Source organism: Scatophagus argus, chromosome 5, assembly GCF_020382885.2.
Source record: "Scatophagus argus isolate fScaArg1 chromosome 5, fScaArg1.pri, whole genome shotgun sequence".
Lineage (NCBI taxonomy): Eukaryota > Metazoa > Chordata > Actinopteri > Scatophagidae > Scatophagus > Scatophagus argus.
The window spans coordinates 15016710-15034151 of NC_058497.1; the positions used below are offsets into that span (position 1 = coordinate 15016710).

The 17442-nt window shown below is 41.6% G+C and overlaps 1 protein-coding gene across 1 annotated transcript; it reads right to left on the reverse strand.

The window, feature by feature from the left end:
• Positions 1 to 4895: 4895 nt before the first annotated feature.
• ppp2r1bb (protein phosphatase 2, regulatory subunit A, beta b) lies at positions 4896 to 17138 on the reverse strand. Its single transcript, XM_046389114.1, has 15 exons — positions 16982 to 17138; positions 16190 to 16280; positions 15870 to 15970; positions 15148 to 15380; positions 14831 to 14978; positions 14546 to 14701; positions 12652 to 12766; positions 12439 to 12509; positions 10693 to 10827; positions 9132 to 9305; positions 8887 to 8947; positions 7198 to 7352; positions 6915 to 7057; positions 6695 to 6786; positions 4896 to 6583 (listed from the first exon to the last, which is right to left on the reverse strand). The coding sequence occupies exons 1-15, from the start codon at positions 17057 to 17059 to the stop codon at positions 6567 to 6569; spliced, it is 1770 nt and encodes a 589-aa protein (XP_046245070.1). The 5' UTR covers positions 17060 to 17138; the 3' UTR covers positions 4896 to 6566.
• Positions 17139 to 17442: the final 304 nt, after the last annotated feature.

Genomic DNA, 17442 nt, shown 5'->3' on the forward strand with positions numbered 1-17442 from the left:
TTATGAACATGAATAACCAGAGAACCTGCCTAAAATTCAGCCAATTAAAACCTCTGAAGCAAAAAGGGGAAACTGCAGTCAGATTTCAGACCTGTGGCTCCACCCGTGGGCCAAATTAACCTGCGTCGGGGCAAGATTTGTTTGTGGTAAACGCCAACTGCCTTTATGCAAACCATCTTGGTATTTTCTTGTTTAAAGATACAGAATTATCTTTGTAGGGCCATTTTATACGAGCTGGTTTCAATTAATACACAAATGAGGGACTCAGTTCTACAGAGTGTGGAAATGAACACCATCAAATAAGCTATGTTTACTTTTCTTAAGCCTCTGAATATTGTGAATAGCAGTGTCCAAAAGTCCAGCCGCCAAAACAAACAGTGGCAAACAAGGATCAGAAATTTAAGACAGCATAAAACCAAAACTATCTGCACTGTGCTTAGATATAAATGCACCTTTCTGTGATTAAAAAGAAAAACAAGCACACTCCACCATACACACATGAACCAGACAACAAACTTACTCTCCGCTTATCTTTTGTCCAACCAGATGTGAGCCACTGCAGCATTTGTCCAACTCTTTTATACTCAGTGTTAACTGAAGCAGGAGGAGGGACTGAATAATTAATCTTCCCCTGACAAGAGCTGAAGTCCTGACCAGCGGCTGATCCGGCATCACATTTCCAGGGCAATCGCCTGTCAATATTTATTAAACTAATACCTTTTCTGATAGTAAAGTGCAGCTAAAGGGGGCCTGTCCTGAGTTGAACTGCGATTGGTTGACCTCAGCAGCACATCTGAGAATAAAGACTGCAGGTTTCTGTAAATACATTGAGAGCAAAATGTGCCACCAGACAATGAAAGGACTTCTCAAGCTGTTTGAGAGCAGAGGTTTGTCCTTCTTGTGTGGAAAGGATCATGTACAGAGAACACGTCAATCCAATCAGCCCACTCAGACAGAGAACAGCTAATCCCGCTAATACGCCACCGAAGGTAGCTGTGCGTGCGTGTGTGTGTTGAGGGGGGGGGGGGGGGGGGGGGGGGGGGGGGGGAGGGGGTGTCAATCTGTTCATGGAAACCAGGGTCTCACTTCTTTTCCTGGGATCAGACCATGTACACAACACACTGTTGGTACTGCTGATCCAATCTGATAAGTCTGAAACACGGGATGGCTCGCGCTCAACCATGCCCGTATAAAATCACCTCCCCTCCCCCCGCCCGCCCGCCCGCCCGGGTGATACTGCTCGGATTTCAGTCAACGTACACTCACATTTTGCATGTGTTGACTTTAGTGGAAAGTTAATATGACTCTGTGTGAAAACACCGAGAGGAGGGGCTTCAAATGGGATCCGCCCCTGAGATCTACTAGAATAAATAAATAAATAATTAAAATGACCTCCACCCTACTCAGCATCTCCTGCTCTGGTATGGAGGGGTTGGGGGGCCAAAATGCAGATGAAACACGAAGAGTATTTTGACACACTTTGATTCTATATTTAAAAAGTGAGACCTTGTAGCAAATTTCCCTTCAAGATGCCAGCATTTTCCAGTTAAATGCAGTTATTTATAGGATGCATTCAGTGCCATTGTCTGCTGCCGAGACCTTCAGCAGGCTGCCTGCTACAGACGCTCTTGGGGAAAGAGACAAAGAAAAGAACGCTGATGCGAGGACACACGGCAGTATTCTTTTTTTTTTCCCCCCTTCTTCTTCTTCTTCTAATAAAATATCACAATATCAAATGCCTATTCACTCATCAGGCCCCAAGTATACTTTAATGACATCAATGGTTGCCATGACAACAGGAGGAGGGTGGATGACAACATCCTACTGCGTCTTTTAGAGCAGGAGATCACAGCACTGTTCAGAATTAGAGCTGCAAAAAAAAAAGGGGGGGGGGGGAGCTCGGAGACAAATGATCGAGCTCAGGATGCAGAGGAGGAAAAATAAACTTTACTAACTGGCTGCACCTTTTCTATGATATTAACTGTGCAACAAATACACACATTAATGTGTGACTGAAACGAGTACCTTCACATATGAAATCAGCGTTTCATTGAAGGTCATACTGCACTCTTACATGTGTGCCCCCCATTATTTAGCTTCAGTCCCCGGTCTCTGAATCCATGCTGAACACATGCTGACCAGCAGATGGACGGAGTCAGAAATCCCAGTACAGATGACCCAGTAGTGCCTGGAAGAAAAAAGCTCCTGCAGGCTCGGGGCTGGATGCTACAGCCAAGCCAAACCAAGAGTCGCACTCCTCTGCCCGAGCAATCGTGTTTGCTCTGATATTATCTAGAGGAGAGAGTTTGTACAATTTATGTAACGCGTGCTGCATTGCTGAAAGGTGACAGAATAACGTGGGGGGGGGGGTCCTGAAGTGACAAGGTGACTTAAGGAAAATGAGTGGACCAATGCTCTTCTTCTCCCCGACTGATGTTTGTCATTTATCACACTGAGAGCCTCTGACCTCACTATGTGTGTTTGTGTGTGTGTGTGTGTGTGTCGTACTGTGTGGGGGCTTTGCTTGACTCCTTTCATTATAAATGACACAGTCCTGGGAGGCAGCTGCATTGACGTCAGGGCTCTCAGCGCTGTCAAGGACTCTGGCTGCTGAAAATCCTTCCAAATAACAGGATCTAAATGGAAAGAAATAGGTTAGCGCTGGTTCATTACTGCCTCGTGAACTCTGGTGGATTATAGCAGGGGTAGATTAGCCCTCGCCCTCGCATAATCGTGTTTTAATGAAGATTTTAGGTTGTAGAAAAATATTGCAGTTCAAAGCTTGGCGTGTTTCTCCTGCATTGAGATCACCAGCTTAAAAAAACATAAAATACTCTTGATCCATAGTATGGTTTGTAATCAGCCCCAAAGGTTCCATTCTCCTCCTACTTCACACCATTTCCTGAAAAGCTCATCCAGCCTTTGCTGCTATATTCTAAATAGCTCTCAAGGTGGTCTCCCTGCAGCAGAATGTGCTGACACACAGCAGCTAAGCTAACCTGTGCATTACAGAGTATGTGCATAATGTCCTCCGGTGATGAGGTATAGAGTCAAAAGGGCTGGAGGGAGGATTGGGAGGGCACATGGCTCCGAGGAGGGCTGATGGGAGATTTGAGGAGATTAAAAAAGGAAGGTTGAGATTCTCATAAAGATCTCTGCCATATGATTTATTGCCCTAATCCTCCCTGCTGATTGCTCATTTGGAATTACCCAAAATAAATAAATAAATAAATAAATAAAAATGGTGCAAGATCTGCTCAGCAAAAAAAACAAAGTAGAGCCCAGTATGTTGTGTTAACATCACTTTGGTCAACATGTTTTTCATACTTTCAAAGTGCACTTGCTTGAGAAAGACCAATAAGCTTTACTAACCCAGCCCTTATGTTGCAGCGTTCCTCTCCCCTGCAGTAGTCCGGGTGAGGGCAGGTGTCAGCTGCAGATCCTGTTCTGCTCTGCATGGTTCCCTCTGGCTAAAACAGCCCAAAGGATGAACGCTTTCATCTCTACAGCAGCTGCCTGCCAGGTTGGAGCTGACCAAATATGAGAGCAGAAACATGTGAAATTAATCCCACATTTTCCTGAGTTGTTTACAAGCTGAGACGCGATACTTCATGTTAAAAAGGATATTGTTACAAAGCCCACAGAGGGTGGACTTGAGGTTTAACATCACAAAGTCACAGAGGATATAATTAGGCCTTTTCCGATACAGAACAACTTTGAACAACAAGGTTTTCGTGCACTGCGCTTGCCGAGAGCGCAGCAGCGGAGGCACATCTTCGTCGTTAAGCTGGGGGCGTGGCGTCATCCTGCTTTGGGGATGCTTCTCTGCAGCAGGCCCTGGAAGGCAGAAGATTGAGGAGAGGATGAATGCGGTAAAACACGGAGAAATCCTTGAGGGAAAACCTGCTGCAGTCTGTAAGACAGCTGTGACTGGGTGCGTTCATTTACCAGCAAGAGAATGAGCCCAAGCAAAATGCCAAAGCTGCACAGAAACGGCTTCAAAACGACACTAAGTCCTCGAGCGGCTCAGTGAGTCGGCAGCTCGAGCCAAAGCAGAAGTTCAGAGAGGTCTTAAAAAAAAAAAACGACATGTGCACTTCTTCACCGTGTAGCTTGAGCACATACCGAAGATGCATTCAAGTACTACAAATGTGAAGGGAGTGAATGTAATCATTCTGGAGCTAAGAAATGGGCAAGAAGTACTGCAACTGAATATTTTACTCCTGAACTTACAATTCAGCTGCTCTCAGCTCTTCCTCACCAAAGGACAATTCAGCTGCTTTCAGTCGTGAAACAACAGCTGACATCTCAACTTTGACCTTCACCTGCTGTAAGCGCGCACACACACACACACACATTAACCAGCAGTCCTGAGGGTTCATATGCAATCACATGGAAACGAGCTCAACTGCTTTGGGCACATCAACTTCAGGTTGACTCAGCACTTACATAAAAACATGTCAGTCTTTTTTACACAACGTATTTTAACTGTTTCTACTGCCACATTTCAGCAACGAGCATGTTGTTTCTTCAGATAATTTAATGTTTTCTAGATGAAGACATGAATTTAACCATAACATCTACATGTCACCAAGGAAAGGTATCAGATTTTACTGTTATTCCAAACATCTTCAGGTATATTATGAACTTAAAAACAAAAATCAAACTACATGTATGTAAGTCATGTGTGTTGAAGTTGCACTGTTTATAGGCACTGTACATTTCATGGGTAATTCAAACGTAAATTCATTACACTCTAACCAACTGGCTGTTTCGTCAGTCATTTCCTGTTGCTTGTCAACATGTAGCAAATTGACAGTTACAGTGACAAGAGGCCCTGGTGTACTCGAGCAGGAAAAAAAAAAAAAAAAGTCATAAAAGCAGGCTACACCAGATCCTTTGTGTTACTTTATTCAGATCAAGATACAGTAGTACAGCATCCCAATTGTGAAGAGAATTCAGAATAAAAATAAAAGCACAGTCTTCTTGATACAGGACAATTAACAATCAAGGTTTATTCAAGAGAACAAAATGAGAGGAGAGTGGAGGAGAAGGGAAACAGTGGAAATCGTTGAGGGAAAGACAAAGTTTCTTTTATCAACACAGATGATACATTTATTCAACCCGCCCATAACCACCCCAGCTCCCACCCCATAGTACAACATTATGCAGCCTTACGTACACATGCTCCATGCCCCCCTCCGCAGCCCACTTTCTTTGAAAGCATGCACTTGTTCACCATTGTGTAGAGATTTGTAAGCAGAGAATCGTCGGGTGGCCCTTCACGTTCACTGACTTTACGCTTTTAAAATCTCACGTACAGTGGAGGACCTGGCATGGATTTAAGGGGAAAACTGGGCAGCGTGGTTTTGTTAGTCCCCCGGCCCTGACGGCTGTTGTCCATTTTGTTTTAGAACCCCATTTATGTCCAAGAAATAAGCGTCCCTTACATGAAAGAACAACGTTGTCTCTTTACAGAACAGTACAGGTGAAAACTGTTTACCCAGGCATACTAAAAGAAACCACCACTGCTTATCAAAGTCATTGGCACAACGATTAAGAGCAATGCCGAGAACATATTGCAGAAAAATCACAACGACAGACTACAACTTCCCACCCTAGCACATCAGCAAAATCACTGAGGATTTGGAGGAGGGATAATTATAAGCAACACTTTATGACTGAGCTGGTCCATATTACAGTGGGCCGAGGTAATTCATTTGTTAGACCAATTCAATCTGTGTTGCTGCAAAGAACAAACAGCACAGATGGGCAGGGTAGTCTGGTAGACAGAGTTGGGGAAAGGACACTATTTCAGATTGATTAGTACATGCAATGACAGAGAATTGGTCAGATTACATGCAGTTATGGACACCCAGTAATTTGTCAGAGGTTTGAACAACAACAACAATCCTCTATAGTTTTTGGGGAGAAACAGCAGGTTTGGTCTGGTGGAACAAAAGGACAGACTGCTAGAACCAACACAGACCTTTCAATCACTTCTCTGGAGAGCGACACCAGAGTATCATCGGAGGCCTGATTCAGGAGGAAGCTCGGCAAAATAAACAGCTTGTTGAACCATCTGTTGCTCAAAGTTTGCATCTAGCATCGGGTAAAAAGTGCAGCAACACAGAGCGCTAGCATGGCCCTAGGTGCTAAGTAGCGAACATAGACATGTGGTATGCTGCAATGACTGTGGCTAAAGTACAACAGTGGCCAAGGATGTAAAAGAGAGGAATGTGAGAGGGGTTCTGGTTAGCAATGCCTAGCAAGTACAGTAGCACATTAGTCAGCATGCACCACTTAATGCAATGTCATCACACTTTGCCTGTGTTAAAGCACCCATTTACAGCAAAGAGGAAGGTTAACAAAGAAGTCTGTGCTATGCCTGGACATGGTCTACCATTGGACAGTAAACGAAAAAAAAAAAAAAAAAAGGATAAAACAATTGTTAACAGCTTCTTCTATACATTAACCAGTTGTTCCTGCACATCAATAAATATGTTGTAAAAGTGTTTGCGTTGTTGTTTCGGGTGGTTGTCGGGTTTAGCCATGTTGGGTTGGTTTTATGCTAGGGCCAGAACTGCGTGAAAAGGAAAGAAGGAGAATTTGATTTGTTTATTATTTCTACTTACTAAATATGGTTTGTGTCATTTAAGGTTTGGATACAATGACAGAAGAGAGAAATGCTTACCACTGATAGCCTCCTGGGCAAAGTACTTGACATCCATGTCTGAGTCTGTGGCCAGCTTCTCCAGCACTGGCTTCACTTCTGTTTGAAGGGCACTTTGGGAAAAGGACAAATGATGAGAATTGTAATATTGATTGTAAATGCTGCTTCTTGGTCTTAGTGTCAATACCATTTATTTGTCCCTGCAGAGAGAAAACAATCTGAAATCACAAAGACAACATACTTGCTGTCAAGGACGGGGCCGATCTTCTGAAGGGACTTGGCCACATTGAAGCGTACGTTGGCCACCTGGTCATTGGCCATTTTGAGAACCACTGGTAGCATCTGCTTAGTTGTTATGTCCTGGCCACATGCTTCTGACAAAGCCTGAGACACAATACAAGTGGTCACCAATCATGTGACTACAGTGAACAACATTATGGGGCGTCAAAGCATTTGATGCAACTTCCAAGAATCTTAACATGGGAGCAAGATTAAAGGAAAAGATGTAAGATGAGATGACTCACATTGATGCAGAATAGAGTAGTCATCCTGTGAAGGTAATTGGGGTCGTTGGCCATGCCCAACACTTTGGGTACGATGGTGTTCTGAGCCCACTCAGCTCCAAACTTCTCCACCAGCTTCATCAGGTTACAGGTGGCTGCCTCACGGATGGCATACACTACAAAATTACATTGTATGTAAATGGGGTGTTTTTGCCTCTTTCAAGGTCATCATGGCAGACAGGAAATCACGTGGCTCAGGTCCGATCTGTTTGGAGGTGGCTGGATGTTGTTCAGTGATCCTCCAAATCTTATTCATCAAATGTCTGCAGTCCACTGATGATTTTGTCCTTCTGATATGTGCATATTGTACAGATACAACTCTACTGTATGTCCCGGAAAAGGGATCCCCTCTGTTACTCATTGAGGCTATTTCCATTTTTCCCATTTTTTTTTTGGGCAGTGGGGTGTGGGGGTGTGTGTGTGTGTGTGGTGCCCTTATCTGGATCGCTTGTCTAAAACATAGGGAATGGATTCAGGGCAGATTGTAAAGCCCCATGAGGCAAATTTGGGATATTACATTATATAAATAATGATGAATTCAAACAAATCTATACAGAAATTACTTTATTATAATTATAGTTTACCGGATGTCCATTTTGATGTCCCCAGTGAAGCAGTCACCCATGCACTCAATTGTTTGCCAAATACAATATGGGGTTGTAAAAGTCCAATGACCTCATCTTGGTAAATATACTGTAAGGAGTTTCTCAATATCAACATGATAAAACAGTAAACAGTATTTGTATGTCATGTGAGACGCTAAAATGATACAAAGAGTCTCTGTAATAAAGTCAGGGAGGGAAAGCGTCTGGACTTATTTCTGTAGTCCTGTCTTTCTTTGAAGGGCTTACATAAGGGTGGCACAGCCCTAACCTCAGCCTGAGCCAAACGCGCACACACACACACACACCTAAAACCAGCAGCATTCCAATGATGTAACCCAGCTGGCCCTTTGTCCTCAATAGTGAGTGTGTGTCTATCTAATTGGAAAACTCTATGTGAAGAGAAAACTATATACTCTGAGTGAAAAATTTATGCAAAAGACAAATGTTCTCAGTTACAAAAAGGAAGTGATGTGTGATGTTTAGCTCTATGGGTACACAGCTTATCCAGTATTTGAATATGGGTGACTGACAGAACAGTTTAAACTACTGGGTACAGAGAACAGACCAGGGCAAACCCACGCAGACACAAACTCACCCACAGAGTGAGCCAACTATGTTTTTCAAACTCCCTTAAGTACAATATAAAGTACATGTACAAGTATATGAACTGCAGGCTGTAGCTTACAAGACAAAGCTGAAGTTAAAGTGACTAAGTTGATCAAAAGCATAACATGCAGCAATTATTGGTTGCTGTTTCTAAACAGGTGAGTAACAGATTGTGGAGAAAGACAGCTGCTTGCTGAGTTTCACTCCCAGGTAAGAGAGCTAATTATCTGAGATATGGAAAACTTAAGTCCAATACAACAGTGCTCACAAGTAATCCAAAAGAACAATATTTGGGACTAAATCAGCTCATGTACACATCTCTGTTCAAGCAACCACTTAATACATAAAAGCAATCTGTTTTGTGGCACGACAGTGCATGCATTTTATGGGTTCAATTCGTTAATATCTCACAAAACTACAATCCATAAGACGGACTTACCATGGTCAATAAGCCAGGCCATACAAAGGGTGTTGAGCTTCTCGTCAAAGAATTCCACTCCCTGGGAAAACATGGACATGACGTTACTGAAAGCAATTTCCTATCCATATCTACATTAAAGCCTGAGAAAGTGTGTTTGTGTGCACATTTATGATATTTATAGTTGCACCCATGACACTAATTACAAAACTTCTTAAACATATTTTATATAGGTTTCAGTTGTGTTCCTATAGTCCATGACTCACCAGCTGTCCTGCCAACAGTGGCATGTACTCTATGATGGCGAGGCGGACCCTCCATTTTGCATCCTCTGCCAATTCAACGATGGCTGGCAGCAACGACTGGGAGAGCTGACGGATGCCAATCACCTCGTTCACACAGTCTAGGTTGGAGATGATGTTGAGACGCACCTCGGGGCACTGTGACAGAAAATGAATTACAACGGAAAAGTTAAGCAGACGATTGCTTGTCGTCTTCATCACAACAAAGTACTGAGATGTTTCAAAAACCATATTTAATCGCTTTATATTTAGCAACCACAGTACTGTTCGACCCTCTCCAAAGTGAACGTTTCTTAGCCCTAGCTGAGTCAAAACACTTCAGTCACTTTAAACAAGATGGACTTCCAACTATGTATTGTCTAGAATCATGAAACCCCAGTTTATATCCAAGACTCTTAAACGGAGATCAGCTTTAGCTCCAGAAATGATATAAACAACTGGAACAGCTAAACAGAACTATTCATCCACTTATTGCACATATCATACTGCACAATGATTTCACACTCAGGCTTGTTAACTAAGTGGAAGCAGAGTATCAGAAAATAAGACAGAGTCACAATTTGAAATAATCAGTTCTTAAATAAATTACTTGTCTGCATAACATTCCCAATCTTACTCCCTTTAAAAAAGTATCCTCAGAGCAAGCAACCTTGAATTATTGAAATTTGCAAGTCAAAGCTGTCAGTTTGAACCATAATCTAATTAGACAATCTTGGTCTTGTGTTTGCACTGTGAGGAAATGGGGCCATCTTTAAATAGGACTAAGAAAAAGCAGGAGAACAGCTGACAGCTTCAAGCTATCCAAAACATTTATATACCTTTGTGTCTAACATGTAAAACTGACATCTGATCTCAATATGCAAATGTATGTCATGTAAATGTGTTCACTGTACAACATGCTACATATGCAAGACATTCATCAGCTAAAACCCAGCCCACAGTAACTTTATGCACACTCATGAAATGCATTGCTCTATGATTCACTCCAAAAACCAAATACTTTCAAAAGTAAGTGCAACATTGACAGTCACAAAAATGCCTGAAATGCAAAGCAGACAAACTGATGAACGAATATGTGCACTTTCGTTAAAAACTATTCTGTGTTACATGTGCAGCTGGAACCTTGGCTCAACCTACTTTAGTAAACACCCACACTTACTACTGTTAAATGTGGCTAAAAAGTGTACTACTGTGACTGGCCGCACTGCGTCCAGTTTTTTGTCACACTTCTCTCGAGACACAGAAATGTAGTCTTCTAATTGTTAGGTCTCAGTCTACCTGTCAACTGCATAAATTATCTTCCTGCCCAACCAGGTGGCAGCCAGGTACAAGTGATGGCTGCGTCTAAGTGGCTCTACTCTGTCTTCATTATGCTGATCACTAAAGGCCAGAGAAGTCGCTTAACAAGAAGCCCTTGTTGTGAATGCTACTGAACTAAGCTGTGCCTTGAGGGTTTCCAATGCCAGCTGTGTAAAATATAAAAGAGGAATTGGTGCACAGGATTACAAGTCCACATTTCCTTTACCTCGTCCTTGAGCTGAGCCAGGAAGAGAGGCAGCAAGTGCTCTATTGTGTTGTCTTTGCCCAGGATGGTTGAAAGGCCCATAATGACTGAGGCCAGGGCTGACTTCACATGCTGGTTGGTGTCTGAAACAAGTTCCTGGAGACGGAGAGAGATCAGCACAAACAAATTGTTAAGACAGAAAGTATGTAAACAGACATCAAGTCTGCTACTGTGGGTCATATTCACAACAAACTACACACAAGTTGATTATAGCCTGCCTATCTGTGAATACACAGGAAAATGAATGAAAAAGCACGGTGCAGACAAAAACTGAATTGGCATAACATAAACTAAGGGCACAAAAATTGCACATTACACTGCCATGTTCATGAACGGCACCCAACACACCTGATCACATAAAAGCTTAAGGCAGAAATTCTAAGTTCACTGTAGCACTGTTCAGAATATCAATTCAAATTTTGCTACTTGACAATCGAAGCAGATCATCTACAAGGCCTATGCTATGTACAAACATCACGACTCAATTCCAATTCCAATTATCTTCATAACACTGGTCCAGCTTTGCAAGGTTGTGTTTCAGTTTGTTGCTACTTGTATAGTTTTGTTCCACTGCTCTCATATTGAGAGGATAAGCAGAATTATTATTTGTGACATTGGTCTGTACATTTTACAAACAGTTATCCATAGATTGAGGAATTTCACTGCAGGTCTATCGGTTTTCCCCTCAGCTGTTTGTGAATAATTAAAAAAAGCAAAAGGAAAAAAAAGGAACTGACAACAATTTAAGATTTATTTAAATCAGCAGCACTACAACTGAACTTATTGTTGAACAAAAATACAACAGTGCCACCTGCTGTCCAAAGCCTAATCAACACTGGCAGACAAGACACACACTATCTTAATCTCTATTGTTTGTAACCTCCTCGCAAAACACACCCCTTAACTGCCACTGATGATTGAGATTACATTTGTGGGCATCTGACAATATCTAAAGTTATTACACCAAATCTCCTTTTTGTGTTTTTTTTTTTTTAGTGTGTGTATATGTTTATGCTTTGCGCAAGATTGAACTGACAGTAAACACTCAACCATCAATCTAGAACAGCGGTAATATTTCTGTTCCTGAAAATTCACCTTGGTTGTTATTTTCATGTTCTTAGCCAGTATTAAGATTTTAAGCTTTAAGATCTGAGGAGGACCAGGGGAAAAGGCATCCAGTTGGCCCAGTAATATACAACTTGTAAACAAACTCCCAGTGACCAGTAAAGAAAAGTGAAATCAATATGAAAACATTAAAACTGTATGTTGTTAATGTGCATTCAGTTTTACAGAGCACCTTGCTGGTTAAACTTAAGCCCACTGTAATTCTGTATGAGCAGACAGTTTTTTTCTGTGTATACTAGACATACTCAGTGTGCATGCTTTCATTTCATATCTAAACGAGTGATTCGACACAGGTAAGAAATCAGCATTTGAGTTGACAAATACAATGTTCACATTATCAAAAGGAATAATGGCAAAACATCACAAAAATAAAAACTCCGTTGTAAAAACAACAGTTTTCATTTAATCATAAGTCAACAGACACCACATGTCTATATAAACACTTTGGGGGAGACTATAAAAAGACAAGCCTCTAGTCTTTTTCCATGCTTAATAACTCACAGCAAATCAAAGTGTTTTTGTTCAACTGAAAGGCACTAGAGAAATATCAAAATGTAGCAGACAAAAAGGTTTATTTTTTACCTTGACGCAGGGCAAAATGTGAGTCATGATGATCTGCTCACGACTGTCCTCTGGGAGGTTCTCACAGAATTCTAACCAAAGAAGAAGGATACACTGTCAAAATATGTAACAGACTGGATAATCAAGATTAAAAAAAAAAGATGATCAATTTTTCTTTTCATCTAAATCTCCTTCATTAGCATTTACTGAATTAATGCGTATCTATGTGCTGACCTTTGACTTTGTTGGCTGCAGCTGCACGAACTTCAGCTTCACAGTCCTTCAGAAGATTCTGGAAGGCTGGGACCAGATCGTTTTTGGTGATCTCTGGCCCAACTGCTTTCTGGAGCTGCATTCAGAGAGAAATCAACATGTGTCAATATCCAAATAAGAAATAAAAAAGAAAGAAAGAGGAAAAAAGAAGAGAAAAGATTTGTGACCGAGGTGGATGGTGTGCATGAGTAGAGGGTATTGTTGCAATTGATGCAAAACACCTGAATGCATTACAACAGGAGAGCAGAGTTAAGCATTCGGAGTAAAACAAACCAAGTCAGGATGCTCAACTTCAACATTAAGTGGGTTATTGTGTCATGCAACCAATTTCAAAAAAGTTTCAATGCTGTGTAAAAACTGAACAAAAAGAGAATGTAATAATATCAAACTGTTTTTAACCACCACTTTTACAAAGTGTTCCCATGTAGTGTTATTCTTTATGAAATCGTGTTTCACATCATGTGGGAATGAGATCTTTTTGATATTTACTGCTATATGAAAAAAACGTGACATTTCACTAGAGACACACAGTGCTTTATTTGTGTGTAGATACAGTTAATCACAATTTTCATTATTATGAGTACTGGAGAAGTCAAACCTCATATAATGAAACAAATCCTCCTATTACTTCTAACACAGCTGATTCAGCCCTGTATCACACCTTCACTTCTAACACCAGTATGAACATGTGGGGAGAGAACAGGTGGAGAGGTACTTTGGAAGAAACAACCCATTTCCAAACATTTAGATAACTTTGCACTGATTGTGCTTTTCTGTCTTTTATGTATTATGTATACACGACATTCACTATAGACGTAAAAACTAAGCCATAGCCTATGATGCATTTGTCATGTGGTTGATGTGTGAGAGAAGGGGGGGCGATGGAGCATCCCCATAGTTAACTCGCTCTCATTCCTGCCTGCCTGGACACGATGCAAGCAGAGGGAGAAACGTTGCTAAGAGAAGACCTGCTAACTGGGATTAAACTCCAAAATACTGTAATAGATGTACATATGTCTCCATTCCATCCTGATGCTCTACTCCCAATATGTTACAAGTCTGTTGTTTAAAATAAAGTTGCAAAGAGGGTCTGAAAGGGTCTGAAGTTTCTAAGCTGGTAACACTGCGTGTCAGGTGCCTATCTCAGATTGATGGGCCAGAGATAGCTAACGTTTGTCACAAAGGATTCAATGACTGTATTCAATGACTCATGATTACTATTCATAATAAAAGGTACTGGGACTAAAACAGTCTTGGCTACAGCCCAGCAGGAAGGCCCTAACCATCCCTGGCTTAGCTCCACTTCTGTTTCCAGTTTCAACATAAGAGTGGCAGAAAAAAGGTTATCAATCCACAGCACAAGCAATGCGTTGCGTAGAAAACAATGCAGTATAAAAATCCTCAATGGTGATGCACTACATTTGTAGATCGCAAAGCCTCTATCCAAGCAGACTATATAAATAACGGTGGTGAACTTTAATCACTGAGCACATTCTTAAAAAACAAAATGCCAAGAAAAAAAACATTGCATCAAGATAATGTGTTGTCATCAGTTTCTTAACAAAAGGAAAATCAGAAGTGCTTGAGGGCAATATGAGGGCGAATTTTTAAAGTTTTGGCCTTTATCTCTCTGCCTGAACATACTCCAAATTTCTGACAACACATGTGCTAAATGAATTCAGAAAAGGGTCTGCAATGAGCAGACGATAATGCCATTTCAGCTAAATGGTTCTCAGGAACTGGACAACTCAAAAGCAGCTTTAAATATGGCCAAACTCTGAAATGTCATTTTCTGTCATGTACACATTAAACCAGATCAACAGCAAGAGGGAAGAAAAAAAAGTTGTCTGCTTACCTCGGAGAACTTGTCTGCCACCATGTAGCGGACCCTCCAAGATTTGTCTTCTGCAGCCTGACGCAGGGTTGGCATCACCAGGGTCTCCAGATCCTCTTGAGGCAGCAGAGTGGCAATGCTGACACACGCCTCCACTGCAAGCAGCCGCACTGAGTCCTGATGGAGAGGGAGTGGATCGGTTTTAGCCACAGCTGGGTTTAACATCCACATAGATTTAGAAGGGACTGCAGAAAATAGAGTGCAACATTGGTTTAAGTTGAGAAGTAGGAAGACTAGCTCTCATACCTGCTCATCAGAGGCCAGAGCAGTGAAGAGGGAAATTATGTCACTTTTTACATAATCCAGCTCCAAGACTTTGGCAAACTCCCCCAGTTTAGATGCTGCAGCACGACGCACCATAGGAGTATCATCTGAGCACAAGGTGCGAAAATGCCTAGTGATAACCACAGAAAGACATTTTATCAGAGACACAAGCCTGACTGTAAAACTTTAGAAGTGCAAAAAGTTTGGAAGCCAGAACCAAAAAAGACATGCCTAATGTCATACAAAATGTACATAATTGAGTGCAAATAAGCATCTAACTTTGTTAAGAAACAACTTACTGGCGGATCTCAGCCTTGACAGTGCTGGAGACGCGGGGATAACAGACGCTAAAGAGGCCACAGGCAGATGTGCGAGAAGTGAACCAGTCACCACTGGCCAACCGCTTCACCAAAGGCTCAAAATGGACCTCCAGGTCAACTGGAGAGTGCTCCTGAGAGATCTTGCGCAGGGACTCCACGGCTTTATCTCTGACTACGGTCTCCTCCACTGTAGCAAGGCTCTCCAGTGGAGGCTATGTATCATGAGAACATAAGGTTAGACAGGGGTATTGTCAACCATTCACACATACAAGACATTATGTTGATGTGTATGTGCTTTATACCAGGAATATATATAATATATGATATAATACGTAAAAGTAGAGGAAAACATCAAATTGTCACAACGTCTTGGGTTTAGGTAATATAAAAAGGTACTGGGTTCACTCTGCAAGAAAGTCATTTCAAAAATTCCGATACCGGTACTGTCTATGTAGTGACAGCCTGCCTCACAGCTTATGCCTCTGTGCTGTCCAGCTATCGGTCAATAACTATCTGCATCCAGAGCTGTGTCCATGCATTATGTAACATTCATTATTTAAAATGACATGGCACAATTGTGTTGACAACAAGGACTTGTGAAATTACTTCTAAGGCTGTCAGTCTGTATTTAAAAGAAGTGTCCCTTGGTGGCATATATGTGTGTGTGTATATGTATATAAACTAACCCTCCAGTGACTTACCAACAGACAGTGGACATACTCTGGCCCTCCCACCAACATAGTGAAATTGCCAAGCTGCTCAGCCAAGGCCAAGAGCACCTCATCTTCATCATAGATGGTGTCTTAGGGATGACAGAAACAAAAGTTGTGAGTGTGTGTATATAATTATTTATGTTTTCAGGTCTGAAAATTTATACACGGTAGTGTATCGGTAGTTAATGTAAAAGTTTCGGATCATTTAAAGCACAACACAGCCAGCATTATTCATGTGACAAACTTGGTCATATCTGCTGTGTAAGACATCAGGTGGTTGTAACGGGTAAGATGATTAACTTTACTACCTGTGAGGAAAGGAAGTAGTTCAGTGCGAGTCCTCTCAACACCAAGGGCCAGCGCAATTGTGGACAGCTTCTTGATGCTGTTTAGCCGCAACTGTACAAAATGGATACAAGTTAGTAAGGCGATCAATAAATAAACAATAAAATAGAATCGCATTAAATAACCAGCGCCAATGACTAACGCCTCGCTATATCCAGCTGCCCCAAACATAACGTATTAGAAAAGTAATCAATTACAAGATTGTCTATGGTTCTCGTCTACGCACCTAACATTTCTTAACAAGCCTTTCAACTATTACAATAAAAAGAGCCGAATCAAAATGGTCGCTTATCATTCATTGACAAAGAGTAAACAGGCCAACAACAGTGAGCTCACAGCGGCCTTGAACGCCCTGCTGTTGTGATTGCTATCGTTAACGTTTGCCAAATAGGTTAGCTAGCACGACTTACGATGATTTGTTAGCGCTAGCGGCTATACCAGTGACCTGGTTGGCTTGCCTTACCCAGTTAATTACATTTCCTTTTACATTTTAGTTGGTATACCGACCGAAAATTACAGCGACCCTACCGGCAAATTTATCAATTAACGTCGTAAAGCAGTACATCAAACCAGCTACATTAGCCAGTCAGGGTGCGTCCGGCAGAAAATACTTGATAGGCCTTGACCGGGAACGTTAGCTAGCATCAGGGCCAGCTAGCTAGCTGGTAATTAGATACCCGCCTGCCAAGATAAGTAAAATTGGCTTCGTTGTGCTGTACAACATAAACAACTATTAAAATCGCTGCTGTTACTACCTGAACATCCTCATTTCGCAGCTCATCGATAAGAACGGCGATAGGGTAGAGAGAGTCGTCTCCATCAGCTCCTGCCATTTTGGATTCTGTTGCAGTTACCGAATGGCGCTGTTGTGCTGCACTACGGGGTTTCTGCTTGAGCGGAACAGCGGCTGCAGGGCCCTCCCTCCTCCGCTGCTGCGCTGTTGCTGCTTTCAAGAAACCACCGAGAAAACCGGTTATTGAAGGTCAAACGAAACCAAAAAATAATACAGAATTACTTCATCAAACAAGAAAGAAAATCTAGAAGAGATAGAGATATATTTAACAAAATATTTACACCAAAGGTAAAGAACGGCTTTACAGAGTACAGCTAGACATAAACCAATGAATTAAATTAAAGAATTTGCCTTCGGGGATAAATAAAGGAATTCTGATTCTGATGATTCATAACAAAAACGTACACAGAAAAAATATTATTA

What these genes read in the sequence shown, in the direction of transcription:
- ppp2r1bb (XM_046389114.1), bottom strand. Translation starts at nt 17,059, where the DNA reads ATGGCAGGAGCTGATGGAGACGACTCTCTCTACCCTATCGCCGTTCTT. An exon ending in CACTGTTGGCAGGACAGCTG is followed by an intron (nt 8,948 to 9,131) that starts GTGAGTCATGGA and finishes ATGTTTTCCCAG; the next exon opens with GGAGTGGAATTCTTTGACGA. An exon ending in GGCCCCGTCCTTGACAGCAA is followed by an intron (nt 6,787 to 6,914) that starts GTATGTTGTCTT and finishes CTTTTCCCAAAG; the next exon opens with TGCCCTTCAAACAGAAGTGA.